At 34.7% G+C, this 17,074-nt stretch overlaps 1 protein-coding gene across 19 annotated transcripts in view; it reads left to right on the plus strand.

Moving 5' to 3' along the window:
• Positions 1 to 17,074, plus strand: part of MED12L (mediator complex subunit 12 like) — a 318,700-nt gene that overhangs the window by 245,203 nt on the left and 56,423 nt on the right. For 18 of the 19 annotated variants that reach the window (XM_025042472.1, XM_025042480.1, XM_025042483.1 and 15 more), the window contains 10 exons: positions 239 to 357; positions 997 to 1,140; positions 2,001 to 2,164; positions 5,148 to 5,279; positions 9,445 to 9,672; positions 10,267 to 10,408; positions 11,993 to 12,113; positions 12,501 to 12,602; positions 13,309 to 13,422; positions 16,601 to 16,800. In XM_025042472.1, coding sequence (XP_024898240.1) covers positions 239 to 357; positions 997 to 1,140; positions 2,001 to 2,164; positions 5,148 to 5,279; positions 9,445 to 9,672; positions 10,267 to 10,408; positions 11,993 to 12,113; positions 12,501 to 12,602; positions 13,309 to 13,422; positions 16,601 to 16,800 — 1,466 coding nt within the window. The remainder of the gene's footprint in view (positions 1 to 238; positions 358 to 996; positions 1,141 to 2,000; positions 2,165 to 5,147; positions 5,280 to 9,444; positions 9,673 to 10,266; positions 10,409 to 11,992; positions 12,114 to 12,500; positions 12,603 to 13,308; positions 13,423 to 16,600; positions 16,801 to 17,074) is intronic. The other variant, XM_025042471.1, reaches the window with a different exon arrangement.

A 17,074-nucleotide genomic window follows, 5' to 3' on the forward strand; every position in this document is an offset into this window, starting at 1 on the left:
CAAGCTGTTAGAAGTCAGGATCTTGTCCCCAGAGAGAGAGAAGTGCCCGAAGGGGACCTGAGGGAATTTCTAGGATTCTGGTATGTGATTTTGTGATTTGTTTTGTTACATGAGTATGTATTTTGTAGAAATTCATAATTCGTGTACCTTTTCTTATGTAATGCTTCAGTAAAAACAACATTAAAGTCAAGAGCTTCTATTAAATGGAAAATAATGTATGTACTGTGTGTTTATTTAGTTGGAGATGAAGGACAAAAAGTCAGGAAGAACAAACAGGAAGCATTTCCAACACTGGAGACTGTGTTCACAAAACTTCAGCTCCTTTCTTATTTTGATCAGCATCAAGTGACATCTCAGGTGGCCATTTAAAACTATTTTATTATGCATTTAAGATATTCATATTTCCTGAAAAATCTTTTAGACAATATATGTTTTTAGCCTTAGTTTGTTTTTAAATATGTTTTTTAAACCTATTGGGAGGCATCTCAAACTATTGAGTAGTTCAATTTTAAGTAACAGGTTGCCTTCCTCAGAAGAGTTCATTTTTATCATGAAAATATTTTTACTTTTTGGTAATAATCATACTATATAAAATAATCTTTAATGCAATACTTATTATATTATGGTCCTACATTGATATTGTTAAAGGAGAAATCTGTTGATGGCTGAAATAAAATACTATGTAATTGTGAAGAAATCAAATGTTTTGTTTTACAAATCCATTGATATCAAATAAATAGATGTAACTTGGAAAGCAATTAATATTTGTAGTCCTTCCTTTAGGATAGTTATATCTTGATCTTTATGACAACTTGGCTTATTTTTTCAAATATAGCTATAGTAAGGAAGTTGATTTGTACATGATTTTCTGATCTCTGTAGAAATGTTTTCTCTAAGTAGAATCACATATAAATTCACATTTCTTAAAAAATAAAATAATTTAATAAATTATTTAGAATATTGATCTTATAATTATTTTCACTTTTGTTTGCACAGATCTCTAACAATGTGCTAGAACAAATCACTAGCTTTGCATCAGGGACATCCTATCATCTCCCTTTGGCTCACCACATTCAGCTCATCTTTGACCTCATGGAGCCAGCACTGAACATCAACGGATTAATTGACTTCGCAATACAGGTGTCAAAGAGACCCTGCTTCTCTCGTTGTTTTAGGAAAACAAACCTACCAGGCATCATACAACTTAAAATGAGCCACCAGTGCGTTTTTGAATAATTGAGACATTCTGGAAAAAACTGTATTCACTTAGCATTTTAATTGCAACTGTGTTCATATTTTTTAATTAAATAATCATAAATATATATATGAAATTATATATCATAGTCATTTAAAAAATGTGAGCATTTTGAGAGTAATTTTTTTGTCGTAATTTTGCTGAGGAAAGGTGAAAGTTTATTTGCTGTTAATAATAGAGTATATTTTAGGGTAAGAGCAAAAAAATAAAACCTTATAATTTGATTTGCCCTATATTTCTTATATATATACTGGAGTTTATTTATTATCTTATGTTGGTAGTAAACAGAAATAAAAGTTGGTTTCTACTCCTTATTCTATTGGAGGTGTTAGCTTTGTTAATAACAAAATAGTGATAAATAACTTCTGTTTTATTAAAAAGAAGGGAAAAATGAAAAAAAATGAGAAGTGGCATGCTTTTCTCTGAAATTATCCAGCCCAGAACTTTGGGCCACCATAAAATTTTATTAACTGTTCTAGTATTGAGTACTTTTTGATTGCATATGTACCATGATGTCTAGACAAGAAAATCCCTAATTTGATAAGAGATTAAAATTAAAAACCAGTTTAATTCACTGGGGTGTGTTTTCTGTGACTGTGGTTATGCATGTACATGATCCTGGGGCAGGATAAAGTGAGATCAAGTAGTGTTAGAATAACTCACTATATCCATGGTTTTTAAAAGCAAATGTTTTCCTATTTGTTTTGGCAGCTATGTTTTTATTCAACCTTTTCTCTCCTTGTAGCTACTAAATGAACTGAGTGTTGTAGAAGCTGAACTGCTCCTGAAATCTTCCAGCCTGGCAGGAAGTTACACAACGGGGCTGTGTGTCTGCATTGTGGCTGTTCTCAGGCGGTACCATAGTTGTCTGATCCTGAATCCTGATCAAACAGCCCAGGTGTTTGAAGGGTTGGTATATGTAATATCATTATTGTTTCTCACATCCTAGAATGTATAATTTGTGATGAAATATTATAGTAGTTTCAAGAGAAAAATAGTACTGATTTATTTCAATAAGAAAATACAAAGCAGCAGTCCTCAACCTTTTTGGCACCAGGGACCAGTGCTTCTATGAGAATCTAATGCCTGATGATCTGAGGTGGAGCTGAGGTGGTGATGCTAGCACTGGGGAGCAGCTGCAGATAGAGATGAAGCTTAGCTCGCTCTCCCACTGTGTGGCCGAGTTCCTAACAGGCTACTGACAGGTACCGGTCTGCAGCCTGGGGACTGGGGACCCCTGATGTAAAGAATACATCTGCAAGGACACATTCATCAAAGGAGTTATTGGCATGAAACATATGTTGTTTTTTAATAAAGTGTGATTCCTTCCTCCCTTCTTCATTTCCTTCTTGACTTCCTTCCCCTTAGTCTCCACCAATATAAGCCAGTCATTTATAGCCCATCATCTGTGCTATCCAGCATCATGGGTTGTTATGAATGGTGAATATGTTACGACTTCTTTGTTAATGTAATTTCAGTTTATATTTGGAGAAATAGCTTTGCATGCATTGTCATCTTAAAGGTTTACTTTAATTTCATTTTTTTTAATAAACTAAAGCTGTCTTTTGATAAGATTAATCTAGAACAAGCAACTTTCTCGATTCTTAGTCTTTTTTTGGTTTGTGTGGATTGTAAGCTAAGATTTTTCTCTACTACCACTAGTAAAATTGGGCTAAATAATTACCTAATGTTATCCCCATTAGATGTTGAGGTTACAGGGACCTGAGAAGTACAGTGAGCTCTCAGAAACCCTATACTAAGCTCCTTTTTGTCCAATGCAGACTCCTTTCTCCAGGGCATGTTATATGAAAAAAGACAACCTGTTCTTCCATTTTCCTTCTGGGCTCAGAAGAAACCTCGGTTTCTTTGGTTCTGTAGTCCTCTTTTGTTCTTGTAATCAATTTATACTCTGTTCCAGAGTGGCATCCACAGTAGCTTTTTGGGGGGAAAGAAATGCAACCACATTAATTTTACACATAGATTATTAAGTGAAATCTGAAACATCCAGATATTTTTAAATGTAAGAAAATTGACATGTTAGAATTCAGGAAATAGAGAACTATTGAATAACCCTCAACTACCCTGTAAGCTGAATAATTAATAATACCATTTGGAATTCAAGAGACTGAAACTTGGGCCTGTTAAATGAAATACTTAAATGATGTACTCAACATCAAATAGCTAAAAAATCTCCCAGACTGCTAAAAGTTTTTCAAATTTGGAGTTTATTCATGCTATTTAATTTATACTATACTTTTTAAACTGGTCATGAAATGAATATAATAGGTTTTAATAAGTATTTTTCTTTTTTTATTAGGTTAAAATTTATTTCTGTATCATTTATTTTGACATTTTAAATTCATGTTCTAGTAAATGTTCATAAAATCATATTTAATATTAGCCTTATTATATTTTAACTTTACCATACATAGTAAGGATAACTATTTTACCCAAAATTATTATTTTGTTTTTTTCATACTTACAAGAATGAATATACAGGATCTCAATTTAAAATGTTTTTCTTACATGTAGGAAAAACATTTTAAATTGAGATCCTGTATATTCAGGAATCACTGACTGCTATATCGTGGATACCTAGCAAACTTTCAATAAGTATTTATTTACTTTAATCACAAAGTAATTCTTTGCTTTTTAGGTTATATCTGGAATTTTTTTGTTTATAATGTTAACAATCGAGTATATTTTTCTTAATGGCATGCCACTTTTGCTGTAACTGACAGCTTTTACCAGCTGCCTAGTGACCCCATCTGCTGATGTCAGTTCACAGGGTTTGGGATGCCCCATTGCCATTTCCTAACGTAGTGGCCTGAAGTTCCACCTCTGGTTTTTGTAATTTGCGATTTCTTCTTAGCCTTGACATCCTAGATTCCCTCTGGCTTCCTCCTGTTCCCTGAGTAGTAGAGTGAGCTCTGGACTGGGAGTATGGAGACCTAAGCTCTCCTCTTGGGTCTACTATGAACTAGCTCTTTGCCTATTGGCAAATCGCTTTACCTTTCTGAGCCTTAGAGCCCTTCTGTGAAATGAAGAGGATGAATCTTGATTTCTAAAGCATATTTCAGCTTTAATAATCAGAGTCATCTATAACACTGTTTATTAATAGATGACTATTAAGGCTGAACCCTGTAACAGGGTAAAAGATGGTAGTGGAATCAGACTCACATATATGTGAATGGACCACTTTTGTTTACTTCTGTGTTCTATGAACTATGGCCAAAGGGGCCACAGTTCTGATTTGGGGAAAATGGCACCAACTGGAATGGTAATGGTACTTCTGAACTGAAAGACTTACTGAGACTGTCACTAAAAAGAAGGGGTTTTAAATTTTTATGTAAGATAAGCTAAAATTTGTTTCTAGTTTGGATAAACAAGGGAAATGTGACCTCAAACCATGAATTTATTGGGTTCATGCCAGAACCAGCTTATGGTCTTGAAAATGAATTTCCCAGATTTACTGATTAGAAGAATTACTCTTTTTCAAAGGAGTGGGTTTGAGGATCTTCGAAAATTTACTGAATTTGTGAATCTTTTTACCGAACAGAGATTCTCTACTTCATTTTTTCTTTTGTGTTCTAGTCACAGCAACTTTATTGTTGGGTTCCTCCATTTTATCTTCTGTATGGAGGAATTTCTTTTGTTTCTTGTTGTTAATGACATTTCTGAAGTTTTAAAAAAGTATCTAGTGTTTTAATATCATAATAGAAACTGATACTTTGCTCATTTATTCACTATTGCTATAATGTTTAGTGTCGACACTCCGATATCTTTTTTCTTGCCCAAGTAATAAATGGACATATTTTCATTCTAAAATATTCAAACAATAACATATATATTAGCAAAATATACGTCTCTTTTCTTCACATGTTTTTCTCAGGTTGTGTGGTGTGGTAAAGCATGTTGTGAACCCCTCAGAATGTTCTTCTCCTGAAAGATGCATCTTAGCCTACCTCTATGATCTCTACGTATCATGTAGCCACCTCAGAAGTAAATTTGGAGACCTCTTCAGGTGCGTAAAAGACAATCAAAAGAATAGAAGCAGGATTATGTCTCTATTTGTGAGTGACTCAACCAAGATTGCCATCCTTTTTAATAATGAAAGTTAATCATAATTATATCTGCCACAATTCATCTTGAGTTACCTTTTGTTGTAGCTATAACCTCTCATTACAAATTATTATTCATGTTTAGATATATTTGAAATTTTGAGATAAACTTGAAAATATATTTTATGTTTTGCATTTGCTATTACCTCACTCGGAACGTTGTTTCTCCTCCATTTGCCCACTTGCTCACTTTGATTCTTTCCTCTCTTGACCATCTGTTTCAAACAGCATCCCTGACTCCCTATCATTTTCTGCATCATAGCACTTACTACTTCCACAGGTAGACAGGTGCTGGAAAATACACACTTATTTAATGCTATTTTGAGGAAATTTAGGTTATTAATTGTAAGAGACAGTAATCACTGGCAAAATAAATTTAGAATCTAGAAAGAGGTAAGGAAAGCATGATCAATTCCAGTTTTCTTTGCCTTCTCATACCTTGCATCCAGTTTGCTTATAAGTCCTGTGAGCCCTGCCTTCCAAGTGTACCTGGAATCTGACCACTCTTCATTGTTCTGCCACTACCACCATGGTCATCTCTTCATTAGACCATTGCCGAGTCCTTTTAACTGGTTTCCCTGCTTGCTCCCCTGACTCTCTTGAGCATATTATCAACATATCTACTGAAGTCATCCTTTTAAAATAAGAATAATTTAAAGTTTTCCAATGGCTTCTTATCTACTCCAAATAAAATCAAAATCCTTATCTAGCCTTCAGGATTGACTGGACCCGATTTTCTCTTCTACTTCTTCCCCTCGGTCCGTTTTATTCTACCCTCATGGACCTCTTTACTGGTCTTCAAAGACTAAGCACCTATCTGGGGGCTTTTGCACTTGCTCTTACCTCTGTTGTTATGTTTTTTTCCCAGTTACTTGGTGCTCACCTCCATAGTTCATTAACGGCTCTACCTCCCTGACCATCCTATTTTAAATACCACCTCTCTCCCCTTACTCTCTCATTCTCTAAACCTTAGCACTTATTAACCCCGGGTACATTTTATGTTTATTTTTGGCCTGGCTTCTTCCTGGAGTGTAAGCCTCATGAAAGCAGAAACTTTTTATATTTTCTTTCCTGCCGTGTCTCAGTACCTTGAAGAGTGTCTGGCTCATAGTAGGCACTGCAAAGAAATCTGTTGGATAAAAGATACATAACAAAATGTCATGGTATTTTTAATGGTATTGATAGGGGAAAAATGTGAACGTATGTCTTCATGAAATAAGTGAGGTTTCAAAATAATCCCTTATAGAATGTTTGAGTGAGTCTTAGGGAAATGTCTTTCACGGGAATTATGTGTAATAGTAGTCAGACCATGTGTTCTGTGGTTTCTTTACAGAGAGCTTTCAGTTTCAGTTTACAGTTTTTAAAGAGCTTTCTCATACATGATTTAGTTCTTGAGACAGCCCTGTTTTTAACAGCAAACTTCCCAAGAAAGCCCCAATAACCTATTTTACCCAATTCTGCTCCTTCAGGGTGCACAAGTATGTTAAATGAGTTAATTCAAGTAACGTACACTGGATGTGTGGAGATTTAGGAGACTAGCAATGAACTGAGGGGCTGCTTGGATCAGCACAGTGGCGCATTACAGAGAGTGACACTGTCTAAATTTGTCTCAACTGAACAAGTGGAAGAGAATTTCTGCTTTTTCGGGAAAACTTGATATCAGACAGTATTATAGTTTGGGATTAAGAAAAATGGTCAAATAGAAGCTAGATATGTGGAGAGATTTCTGTTAGTATACTACTAAAACAATTTTAATAATTGGATCTGAGACACCATCTAAAAGTTGTAGAAAAAGAATATTTGGGGGACATAAAGCACTAATCACATCTACCACTGATTGAACTGCGGCTGTGTGCTAAGCACTATGCTGAGTTATTTCCATCGAGATCTTTAATCTGCCCAACAACCCAAGGAAGTAGATTTTTCCTATGTACAAATGATCATTCCTCATCATAAGTTAATGAAAGATGAAACTTAGATTTGAATATAAGTCATTTTGCTTCCAGGTGTGTGTTGCCTTCATTACTCTATCAGTTTTTTTTTCTGATACATGCAGTCTCGGAAGGAAAATGCCTGTTAATTTTTTAATTCCATATATGCCTTCAACAGAGAGTGCTAAAAATTTGAGAGCAGCCTAGATGGCAGCTAACTTTTTATTAAAACATAAAAGCTCACAAAAGAGTGTAATATGAAAAGGAAGCCTACAGATGAAGGGTGAGGAGACTTTACCATGGGCCGTAGAGTTCAGAAAAATGCAATCCAGGCTGAAGGTATGAGAGAGTCAACGCGAGAGAAATCTCTATACTGATAGAAAAGTAGAGGCTGAATCTTATGAAATTTAAGAAAGAAAAGTAGAATTCTTTTGTTTTTTAAAGACAGGTATGAATGGATTGTTAGAATTTAGTGGAAAGTTGAATTTAAAAAAAAAGTGCTTTACTATTTGCAGAAGTCTATTTCATTCAATACTCGGTATATTAGGAGGTAGAGGAAACCAGGGATGTGGTGTTCTGGAGGGAGGCAGCAAAGTGCATGGTTTGTTTTTGTTTCATTTTTAGTGGGGAAGTGAAACAAATTAAGAACTATTGCAAAGAGAATGAATGAAAAGTTGAGTAGAAATTGTGGTAAGACAGGAAAGGGGAGATTTTCAAAGCACTGAGGACTACATAATGTCCATCATTTTGAACAGGTTATGACTCCAGATCGCAAACTCGTATCCTTCAGTGACCACTGATCAGATTTTACATAAGTTGTCTGCAAAGAAAGGTAGAAGATTGTAATTGTTGCTGTTTAGCGGGTAGCTTCAGTCCTCTCCATTGGACCAGCGCTTCTTCAAGAGTTATTTGGCAGATTACCTGGGACAGTTTTTCTTAAACATACCGATTCAGTAAACCTATAGTGAGACCCAGCAGTCTCAATTTTTAACAGATACCACAGAGATGATTCTGAAGGAGGAGGTCTGAAGTCACATTTTGGCAAACACTGAACTGAAAAATCTCTTATTTTCTTAAAGCAGTTGGCAATGGGAACAGTTTAGGGTAAAGAGTTATTTCATGCCTTTTCATTTTTAAGGAAATCATTCCTGGCTATTATTTATATAAATGTGTAAGACTGGGGATGGGGGTTAGGGAGAAGCCATATGTCCCCTACTTCACAAATAAATTTGATGCCAAAAACTTTATCTAAAAGAAAAAGGCTTTCTGCTGTTTAAAGGAGCTCTTGAGTAGAGATGAATGCTGCTTACGAACTTACTATGCACAGCAAGTCGGCAAGAATAGCTGAGTGTATATGGAATCTCAGCTTTTAAATCAGATCATCCTTCAGCCTCATCTGCAGAGCTGGAGTGGATCAGATACTTTATAATTCCCTTTGTACTTCCAATATGCTAGGTCTTACTCAACTGTAACTCACTGAAATATGCACTGTTTTCGTGTGATAAACCAGCCTCTTAAAAATCTCTTAATATAACACAACGTGTACATTTTTTAGGAACGACATAATGGTTTCTTTACTCTCATTGAATTTGTGTGTTATCCATATCCCCCTACTGGAATGTAAGCTCCTTGAAGGCAGAGAATAAGCCTCTTTTTTTTTTTTTTTTTTCACAGCTGTATCACAGTGCCCAGAGTAGCCTTGGTACATGAACTTCAACTGGATGCTTAAAGGGATTGTTTTGCAGGATGTAAAATTAGGACTGAAACACCATATTATTTCTGATGTGCAATCTAATTTTTATTCTTAAGTAATAACACTTTCCACCTACTGTTCAGAGACAGTTGTTGGAAGGCTTAGTAAATTATTTTTGGAACATGTAGAATGTAAAAAAGATGAGAAAGTAATTAAGATTAGTAACCAAATGTCTTATTCTTGTTTTGTTCTTCAACTCATTCAGCAACTGTTTGAGCAACTACTACATCCCAGGCATTGTGTCCAGTGCCGATATTTAAGAAGTTGGAATCAAGAATGTCTTCTTAACATTACAGTTGCTGCCATTTAATCTGTCCTTAAATGAAATAACTTTCTTGTTATTCTAGTTTTTTGTTTTTTAAACTCTTCTTCTTGTAACCTCAGTAGTGCCTGTTCAAAAGTTAAGCAGACCATATATAATAATGTGATGCCTGCAAATTCTAACTTGCGATGGGATCCGGACTTCATGATGGATTTTATTGAGAATCCTTCGGCCCGTAGTGTCAACTACTCAATGCTGGGAAAGATCCTTAGTGACAATGCGGCCAATCGCTACAGCTTTGTCTGCAATACACTCATGAATGTATGTATGGGCCATCAGGATGCCGGAAGGTGAGCTGATTAACCCTGGAATTGACGTTTAACCACACAGTTGTTGCTTTGGTGCCACTTTGAAATTAACTCTTTAATAATTGCCTAGGCTGACATTTGGATGTTGGTTTTTTTGTTTTTTCATTTTTTCATATTCTTTTATTCCTGAATTCGCCTCTGCTCTGTACCGTAATTTCCTTACTTGAGAGACAAAAACATATATAATAAAAACATAAATAAAAAATACCTATATTTTGAAAACACTGTATTTAGGCCTACCTGAATTACTTAGTTTAAGTTTTTGATGCCCTTAAAAATGTAAATTTATAGGTCAGTTTGTTCACAGAACTAAAAATATAATTGACATCTATATTGATTACTATTTGTTGCTCAACAGCATTAAATGCTCGAAAGCATTTGAAGCCATTTACTTTTATCTTCTGCACCAGATTCTACTAGGTCATTTGACAATAATAATATATTTATTGTATTCTTGAATATAAGATATGAATGACTTGTTTGATGATAGTGAAATATGTGTTCCTCAAGAATATTACATGTGAGTATTTCTCTTTTGTTACTTTCTACTACCTATATTCTTTTTCTTCTTTCTAGGATTAATGACATTGCCAATTTCTCCTCCGAGCTGACAGCTTGCTGCACTGTTCTTAGTTCGGAATGGTTGGGAGTTCTGAAGGCTCTTTGTTGTTCTTCAAATCATGTCTGGGGGTTTAATGATGTACTTTGCACTGTAGATGTAAGTTTTCTTTTTCACTTAAAAACTCAACTGGACAATCAAATATTTAGTTAGTAAATTTTTTAAATTGACTTAACTCTCAGCTGAAATGTAAAATATTTTTTCCTTCTCTCTCCAAAAGCAATAAACCAGAGTATGGTTGCTAAGGATTAAGTAAATTTAAAAAAAAAAAAAAAATGAAATGAAAAAGATAGCTTAATCTATAGCAGAATTCCCTTATTTGCCAAGAATTCCCTTATTTGTTAGCTGAGATTTTTTTTTTTTTTAAATATAGTCTCTTCAGAGCTATTTGTTTGTAGTTTTTATGAATTGCTTTGAGTTCTTCATGGCACAGGACATAATTTAACTGAAGCAGTTTATGTTCTGAAGAAAATCACTTTTTTTTTTTTTAAATAAAGATGCACTCTAGGAATATATGTTCCATTGTATTTTATAAGAATGTGCAGGCTTAGATTCATTGGAGTGTTAAGTCTTTCTTAGTGATTGTGTCTATAAGTGATGAAGAGATACCTGTTATATATCACTTATTTTCTTGAATATCGTATTGCATCTATGTTATGTGAATTTCTCAAAAACGCATCTTGATACTTTATTTTGACCTACCACTTCTTGTAGAAATCCATCTTGTATGTTAATATATCTTACATATAGAAGAATTTTACACATTTTAAAAACTATCTTCCAGTTGAAGTTTTTCTTCCTGGTTCTGATATCTCACGACTGGGTAGACGATCCTACTCCATTCTATGAATACCTAAGGTTTTATATATGTAAAACTCCTATCTATGGCCTGCTTTTCCAGACAGAAAAAATCCAAATTTTTATTTTTAACATTGTTCTTAACTTCTTGGTTGTTTTTGTTATACTTTTCTTCTGCTTTGTTTCTTCATCTGTAAAATTGGAATTAATAATAGTATGAACCTCACAGAGCTGTGCTATTAAATGAAGTGATCTTCGTAGAATACTAACTATAGTCGCTGGCATATACTAGAACTTAATGCAAAGGCTGCTATTACACCTCAGGTTTTTATTATTATTTTCTGCCAAATCCTTGTGAGATCCATAAAGGTAGGTGTTTAACTATGAATGAATTAACTTTTCTCTCTCTCTTTTTTAAATTTAGGAGTCAATTATAAATTTTCAGAGCTACTTTTAAAACTAATTCAATTATAGTTATTAAAGGCATATTATTTGTTGTCTCTGAAAAGAACTGCAAAACATTATTGAGACTAGTTTTTCTTTGCTTCCTAATGGTAACCTTTAAATGACAGATCACACTGAATTCTGCTTAAAATTTTAATTCTGCTACATCTTTTAGGGATATTTTGATTTTGCTTTTTTGTTTCCTTTTTCAATTATACGTGTTCAAGTTAAAGCTCAGTATCTTCTTACAGCATTGGGATGCGGGGATGCAGGCATCATTCTTTGTCTCATAAAATAAAAAGTGGCCTAGAGGATAATAATCATGATAAGTTAATATTTCACTCTATTGGTTCATTTTGGGATTTGAGATCTTAGAAATTAATCTTAGATATTATTTAAGAGGGTGTTAGGTATTAAAACATGTCCATGTTTTTCTTGAAGGTGAGCGACCTTTCATTCCATGATTCATTAGCTACTTTCATTGCCATTCTGATAGCACGACAGTGTTTTTCCCTGGAGGATGTCGTGCAGCACGTTGCACTTCCCTCTCTCCTCGCAGCAGGTAAGGCCGCATCCAGGAACGGCATGCATTATCTGATTGTTGTCTTGTGGGATGGTTTCTAACTGATGAAACACAGTGAAAGTAGTGTTTAACAGCGCATGCATTGGGCAGTGGTGTGGCATCGAGGTAAAGATGGTAAAATTGTAAATGTTGTTCGATACAAAGTAGTATGGCTAACCATGGAAAAGGTTGGAAACTACTATTTTAGTACCTCTTTTTGAGGAAGCACGTACACTCAGGTTTCTCAGAAAAGCATAGCCGGTATCTTACTTTTTATCTCAAGGAGCATTTATTTAAATTAGTCTAGAAAATTTAGCTTAATAGAAAACCTGAAGACGTGTTCTTGCATTTGTTAGAAAACTTGCTTTCGAAATCCTTCTTTCCTAGCTTGTGGAGATGCGGATGCGGAGCCTGGGGCGAGAATGACATGCCGGCTCTTGCTTCATCTCTTCCGAGCTCCCCAGGCCTGCTTATTACCCCAAGCAACGGGTGAGCTGACAGCTGAAAAAGCTCTGATTATGCTTTCATTTGGAGCTATAGGTTCTAAAATGGTCAAGTAGGATGTCCATTCTGTAATTTCCTTCCTGATTTGGTGGGCTTGCTTCAAGATGATGGAGTTCAATAATGCCATTGAGAGGGCTGTCAGCACCTTTCATTTATATAATCTCAGGATGTATTGAGAAACTCAAATGCAGCGTTAATAAACAATAAAAATACTTTTGCTCTTAGGCTAAACCATGTTGGTGGGCAGCATGATCTTCTAACATACTATGCATGTTGGTTATGAACCACACCATAGCAACTTAGGGCAATGGTGATTCATTTATTCTTTTAGTAAGGTAAAAGGAATAAGATAAATTCAGGAGTGTTACTGTAGTCTGTTCCTAAAGATCATTTTCACATGGGGGGAATGTGTGTGCGTGTATTACAATCAGCATAAGTGGATGAAAATCCTAATTTTTTTGACACATCTCTCTAAGAAGCAAAGATATCATTTTAATTATTAAAAAGAAAAGGTGTTAAGCAAGGAATACTGGCAATGTTTCATAGTGAATGCATGAGGCATCAGTTAAACCTAGATAATGGCAATTAAGCACCACAGTTTAAAAATGAAAGCCCCTGCTGACAGTAAATGGTTACAAAAGACTGTTAATGATAGTGATAGACGATTAAAGGTTTGTTTTTGTTATCATAGGCAAACCCTTCCCGGGAATAAGATCATCTTGTGATAGACATCTCTTAGCTGCTGCTCACAACAGCATCGAAGTGGGAGCTGTGTTTGCTGTTTTAAAAGCAATCATGATGCTTGGTAAGACTATCCTGGCATTAAGCTTGGTTAATCACCAGAAATGATGGCAAAATAATTTGTATTTAGGTTTAACTCTGTCTAATATTATTAGAAACATGTTTTTTATTGTTGTTCTCCTGGAAAAATTAGTTGGCTTTTCCCAAGTCCAAGTTCAGTTGGACCCTGAGGAGTCTGTTGCTTACCTACAACTGTGGGGTATTTAAATATAATACTCCTTTTTGGTGACATTTTAACTACAGGTTGTCTGATTCTGACATGATATAGATCCTCAGACGCACTGGGTTGTTTTGCCTTCATCCGTTACACTTTGTGATGGACACAGATGACTGTGTGATCTAACCAAAGATTTAAATTTCATATTATATTTCAGGATTAAAACACTAGAAAACCTGGGTTTTAATTTTAGTTTTTCTGCTTCCGTTATGACCCGGAACAAGTTCATTTCCTTTTGCTTTGATTTTCTTATAAATCAGGTGATAATTGCAATTATATTGATATTATTGATAAATCAGTATTACGTATCATAATTTTTTAAATTCATAATGTCCGAGATGTCTCTTTATTTTTATTGGTACATATTCTCCTGGAGTAGTACTACTGACTTTTCTGTTCATTTATACAATGCCTTAGATATTTTTATTCTATTAATCAGTTAAGATTTGAATGATTTGGCAAGCCTTTAATTCACACTGCCTAATTCCAATTTTCATTACCCTCTTTTAGCCTTGACTAAACAGAAGCTATCTCTTATATTCCAAAGGATCCCTTTTGATTAGAACAAATTAGTGAGTGGGTAAGAATTATTTTAGATAAGTCTTAAAGAACATGTTTGAAGATATCCCTTTATACTCCTGCTTGAGAAGCGTTATTTGGTGACGACAGGAAGGAAAAGAGGGTTTTCATAAAACAAATTATTAAAGTTTACTTAAAAAAAGTATATATATACACACATACACACACACACACACACACACACACACACACCACAAATGTACATATATATGTAGATAGGCAACACTTATAAATACTTACAAATTTTGTAGTAAAAAAAAAGGAAAGATAGAGTCACATAGAGAGCTACAGCCTTCCTCTGAGCTTAGGAGCTTGTAGTGTTATACAGCCTACATTATGTTGGAAGGAAAAATGGCTGGTCAGTTCTACTTAATAAATGAATATAGAGACTATGATGTCAGAGACTTACTTTTTTACTGTGGTATCTCTAACGTCTGTTAGAGGAACTAAATAGTAGGTTTTCAATAAACTAATGTTGAAAGTATGAGTGTATAAGTGATAGACATTTTAATGGCAGAAACCAAGATGAGTGCGATTTAGACATTGTCCCTTTGATTTAGAGGTCTGGTTGATCCCAAGTAAAATTTGGAACCTCTTTAAATATCCAAATAAGCATATTTTAACATCCATGCATAATCACCAGTTCGTTTTTCTTTGGTTGTCTCACCTTGACCTTTTTAATCAGCCTCAGCTCTTGGTAGATTCTACAGCTTTCTAAGCGTTGGAGGAGGCAGGTCTGAGAAGTCAGGATCAAGCGAGTTAAATGTCAGCAGAGCCTTGGACCAGCAGTCACTGCACACTCTCTTTGTTCTACTATCTGTATGACTGCAGAAGGTTCTGGCGCAGCCTCCCAGGCCTTCTCTGTCATCTAAACATCTAAAGTAATCTAGGATCTCCTAGTCTGGCACTAGCAGAGGCGTTCGTTTCTTTGTTTTTGTTTTTGTAGAGATTTTAATTTATCTACCTCTCAGCATGTCCTAAACAATGTTCTCTCAAGTCCTATCTCCTAGGATCTATTTTGAGTTAGGGAGATAAGACTATTTTATAGAATTTGGTTTCCAGTTTTTAGACTAGTTTAACTTAAGGTTTAAAAATAGTTGTTTATGTTGCCAAAGGTTGTAGGAAGCATGCTAAAATTGTGATACATGTAGAATTTGGTCTTTCTTTCAGCTTCTGAAGAACTCTGTTGAATTAAATAAACTCCTGTGGGTGAAGTGAAATTGGTACTTTTTGTATGTACATTTTAATGAGAAATGTATGATAACATATAGTAGGATATTGATGAGTGAAATGCCCTGTGTGTTCCTACCCTCCTCTTAACGATTTTGTAAGTAATTAGTAAGCCATTGTGATTTCTCACATTTTTTTCAGCAGAGTCAAACTTTTTCTTGGTTGACCTGTGGGTTTTAAAAGGCTTTTTGCAGTGACCTAGGCTTGATTTTGCTCACAATGAGGGCAATGAGGGCCTCCTCTAAATTTATTTATTGGTTCCAGGAAATTTTCTCTCTCAAGGCTTATGATCCTGTGGGTAAACAGGCAAAAGTTTGGAGACTCTGTTGTCATTTGACAATCTTTATTACCAAATTATTTTACTCTTTCACTTTTAAAATATATCAGTTACTTGTCTTTCACGGCTAGAGAAGACTTCTTATTTCTAGATATTCAATCATACTGTTCAGTTATTTCCACTGGAACTTTGTTATGAGGGAAACACTTTCCTTAGTGTCATTTTACTTGAGTATATTAGAGATTGATGAGGTGAAGTTTTCTAATTTGGATGTTTACAGAGAGGAAAGTGAAAGACATGGGTTATTCAATGAATGCCCTATTTTCCAGGGCTTCCTTAGTATGCATTGCCCTTTTCCATTCCCAGGGAAATAAATCTCTCTTGTCAAGAAGTTGATAGTAAGGTGGGCTAAGGCAAAACTTTTCTCTTGACCTATGGATAGAAAATAAGTCATTGTAAGAGAAGAAATGGAAAAGGGACATCTAGAAGGGTGAGTAACCCATTTTTTCCTTGTCTGTAAGTCAAATGAATTTGAATACATTCATGCTTGAAATATTGGTGAAATCAATGTTCTGTGATTATTAAGTGTGATTCATAATGGCCTTTCCAAGTTTGGTGAAAGCATACTTAATTCTGTTAACAAAATAGGGGTTGAGTCTTGAACTTAACTTCTCCCCCCCACCCCCATGTCTGATGAAACTTCTCTGGGTTCTCTCATTTATCCTCTTGATTCATTTTCTGTATTGCTGAACAACTGGCTTTGTAATAATGAAACCATTCACATACTTTAAATCCCTGAAAGCATACTTTATTTACTTCTCAAATATTTGGCAATACTTTGAACTCGTGTGATTTTACTTTTGTGATTCTGTTATTTAGGAGATGCTAAAATTGGCAATAATAATGTCAGCTCTTTAAAGAATGATGACTTCACCATGAGGGGTTTACGACGTGATGGGAATGCTGACGATATCTGGACTGCCTCACAAAATTCAAAATCCTGTGGGAAAAGCATTTCTATAGAAACTGCGAATTTAAGAGAATATGCTAGATATGTACTGAGGACCATCTGTCAGCAGGTATTCTTCAGATTTAATTTGCCTTTAACTTTGAATATGTAACTGTTCTTTTGGAGAGAGATTTTCACTATTATATGAAACTTATAATAGGTGGTCCTGTTTTTCTTGCTAACTTTATTTTGAAATAATTTCAAGTTTGCTGAAAAGTTGCAATAAAGAAGTCTAGTATATCCTCTAGATTCACTAATTTTTTACATTTTGCCATATTTGCTTTATAATTCTGTGTATGAATGGGGGTACATATAATTTAAAGTCTTTTTGCTGAACCATTTGA

Source organism: Pteropus alecto, unplaced genomic scaffold (assembly GCF_000325575.1).
Source record: "Pteropus alecto unplaced genomic scaffold, ASM32557v1 scaffold239, whole genome shotgun sequence".
In the NCBI taxonomy this organism is placed as follows: domain Eukaryota; kingdom Metazoa; phylum Chordata; class Mammalia; order Chiroptera; family Pteropodidae; genus Pteropus; species Pteropus alecto.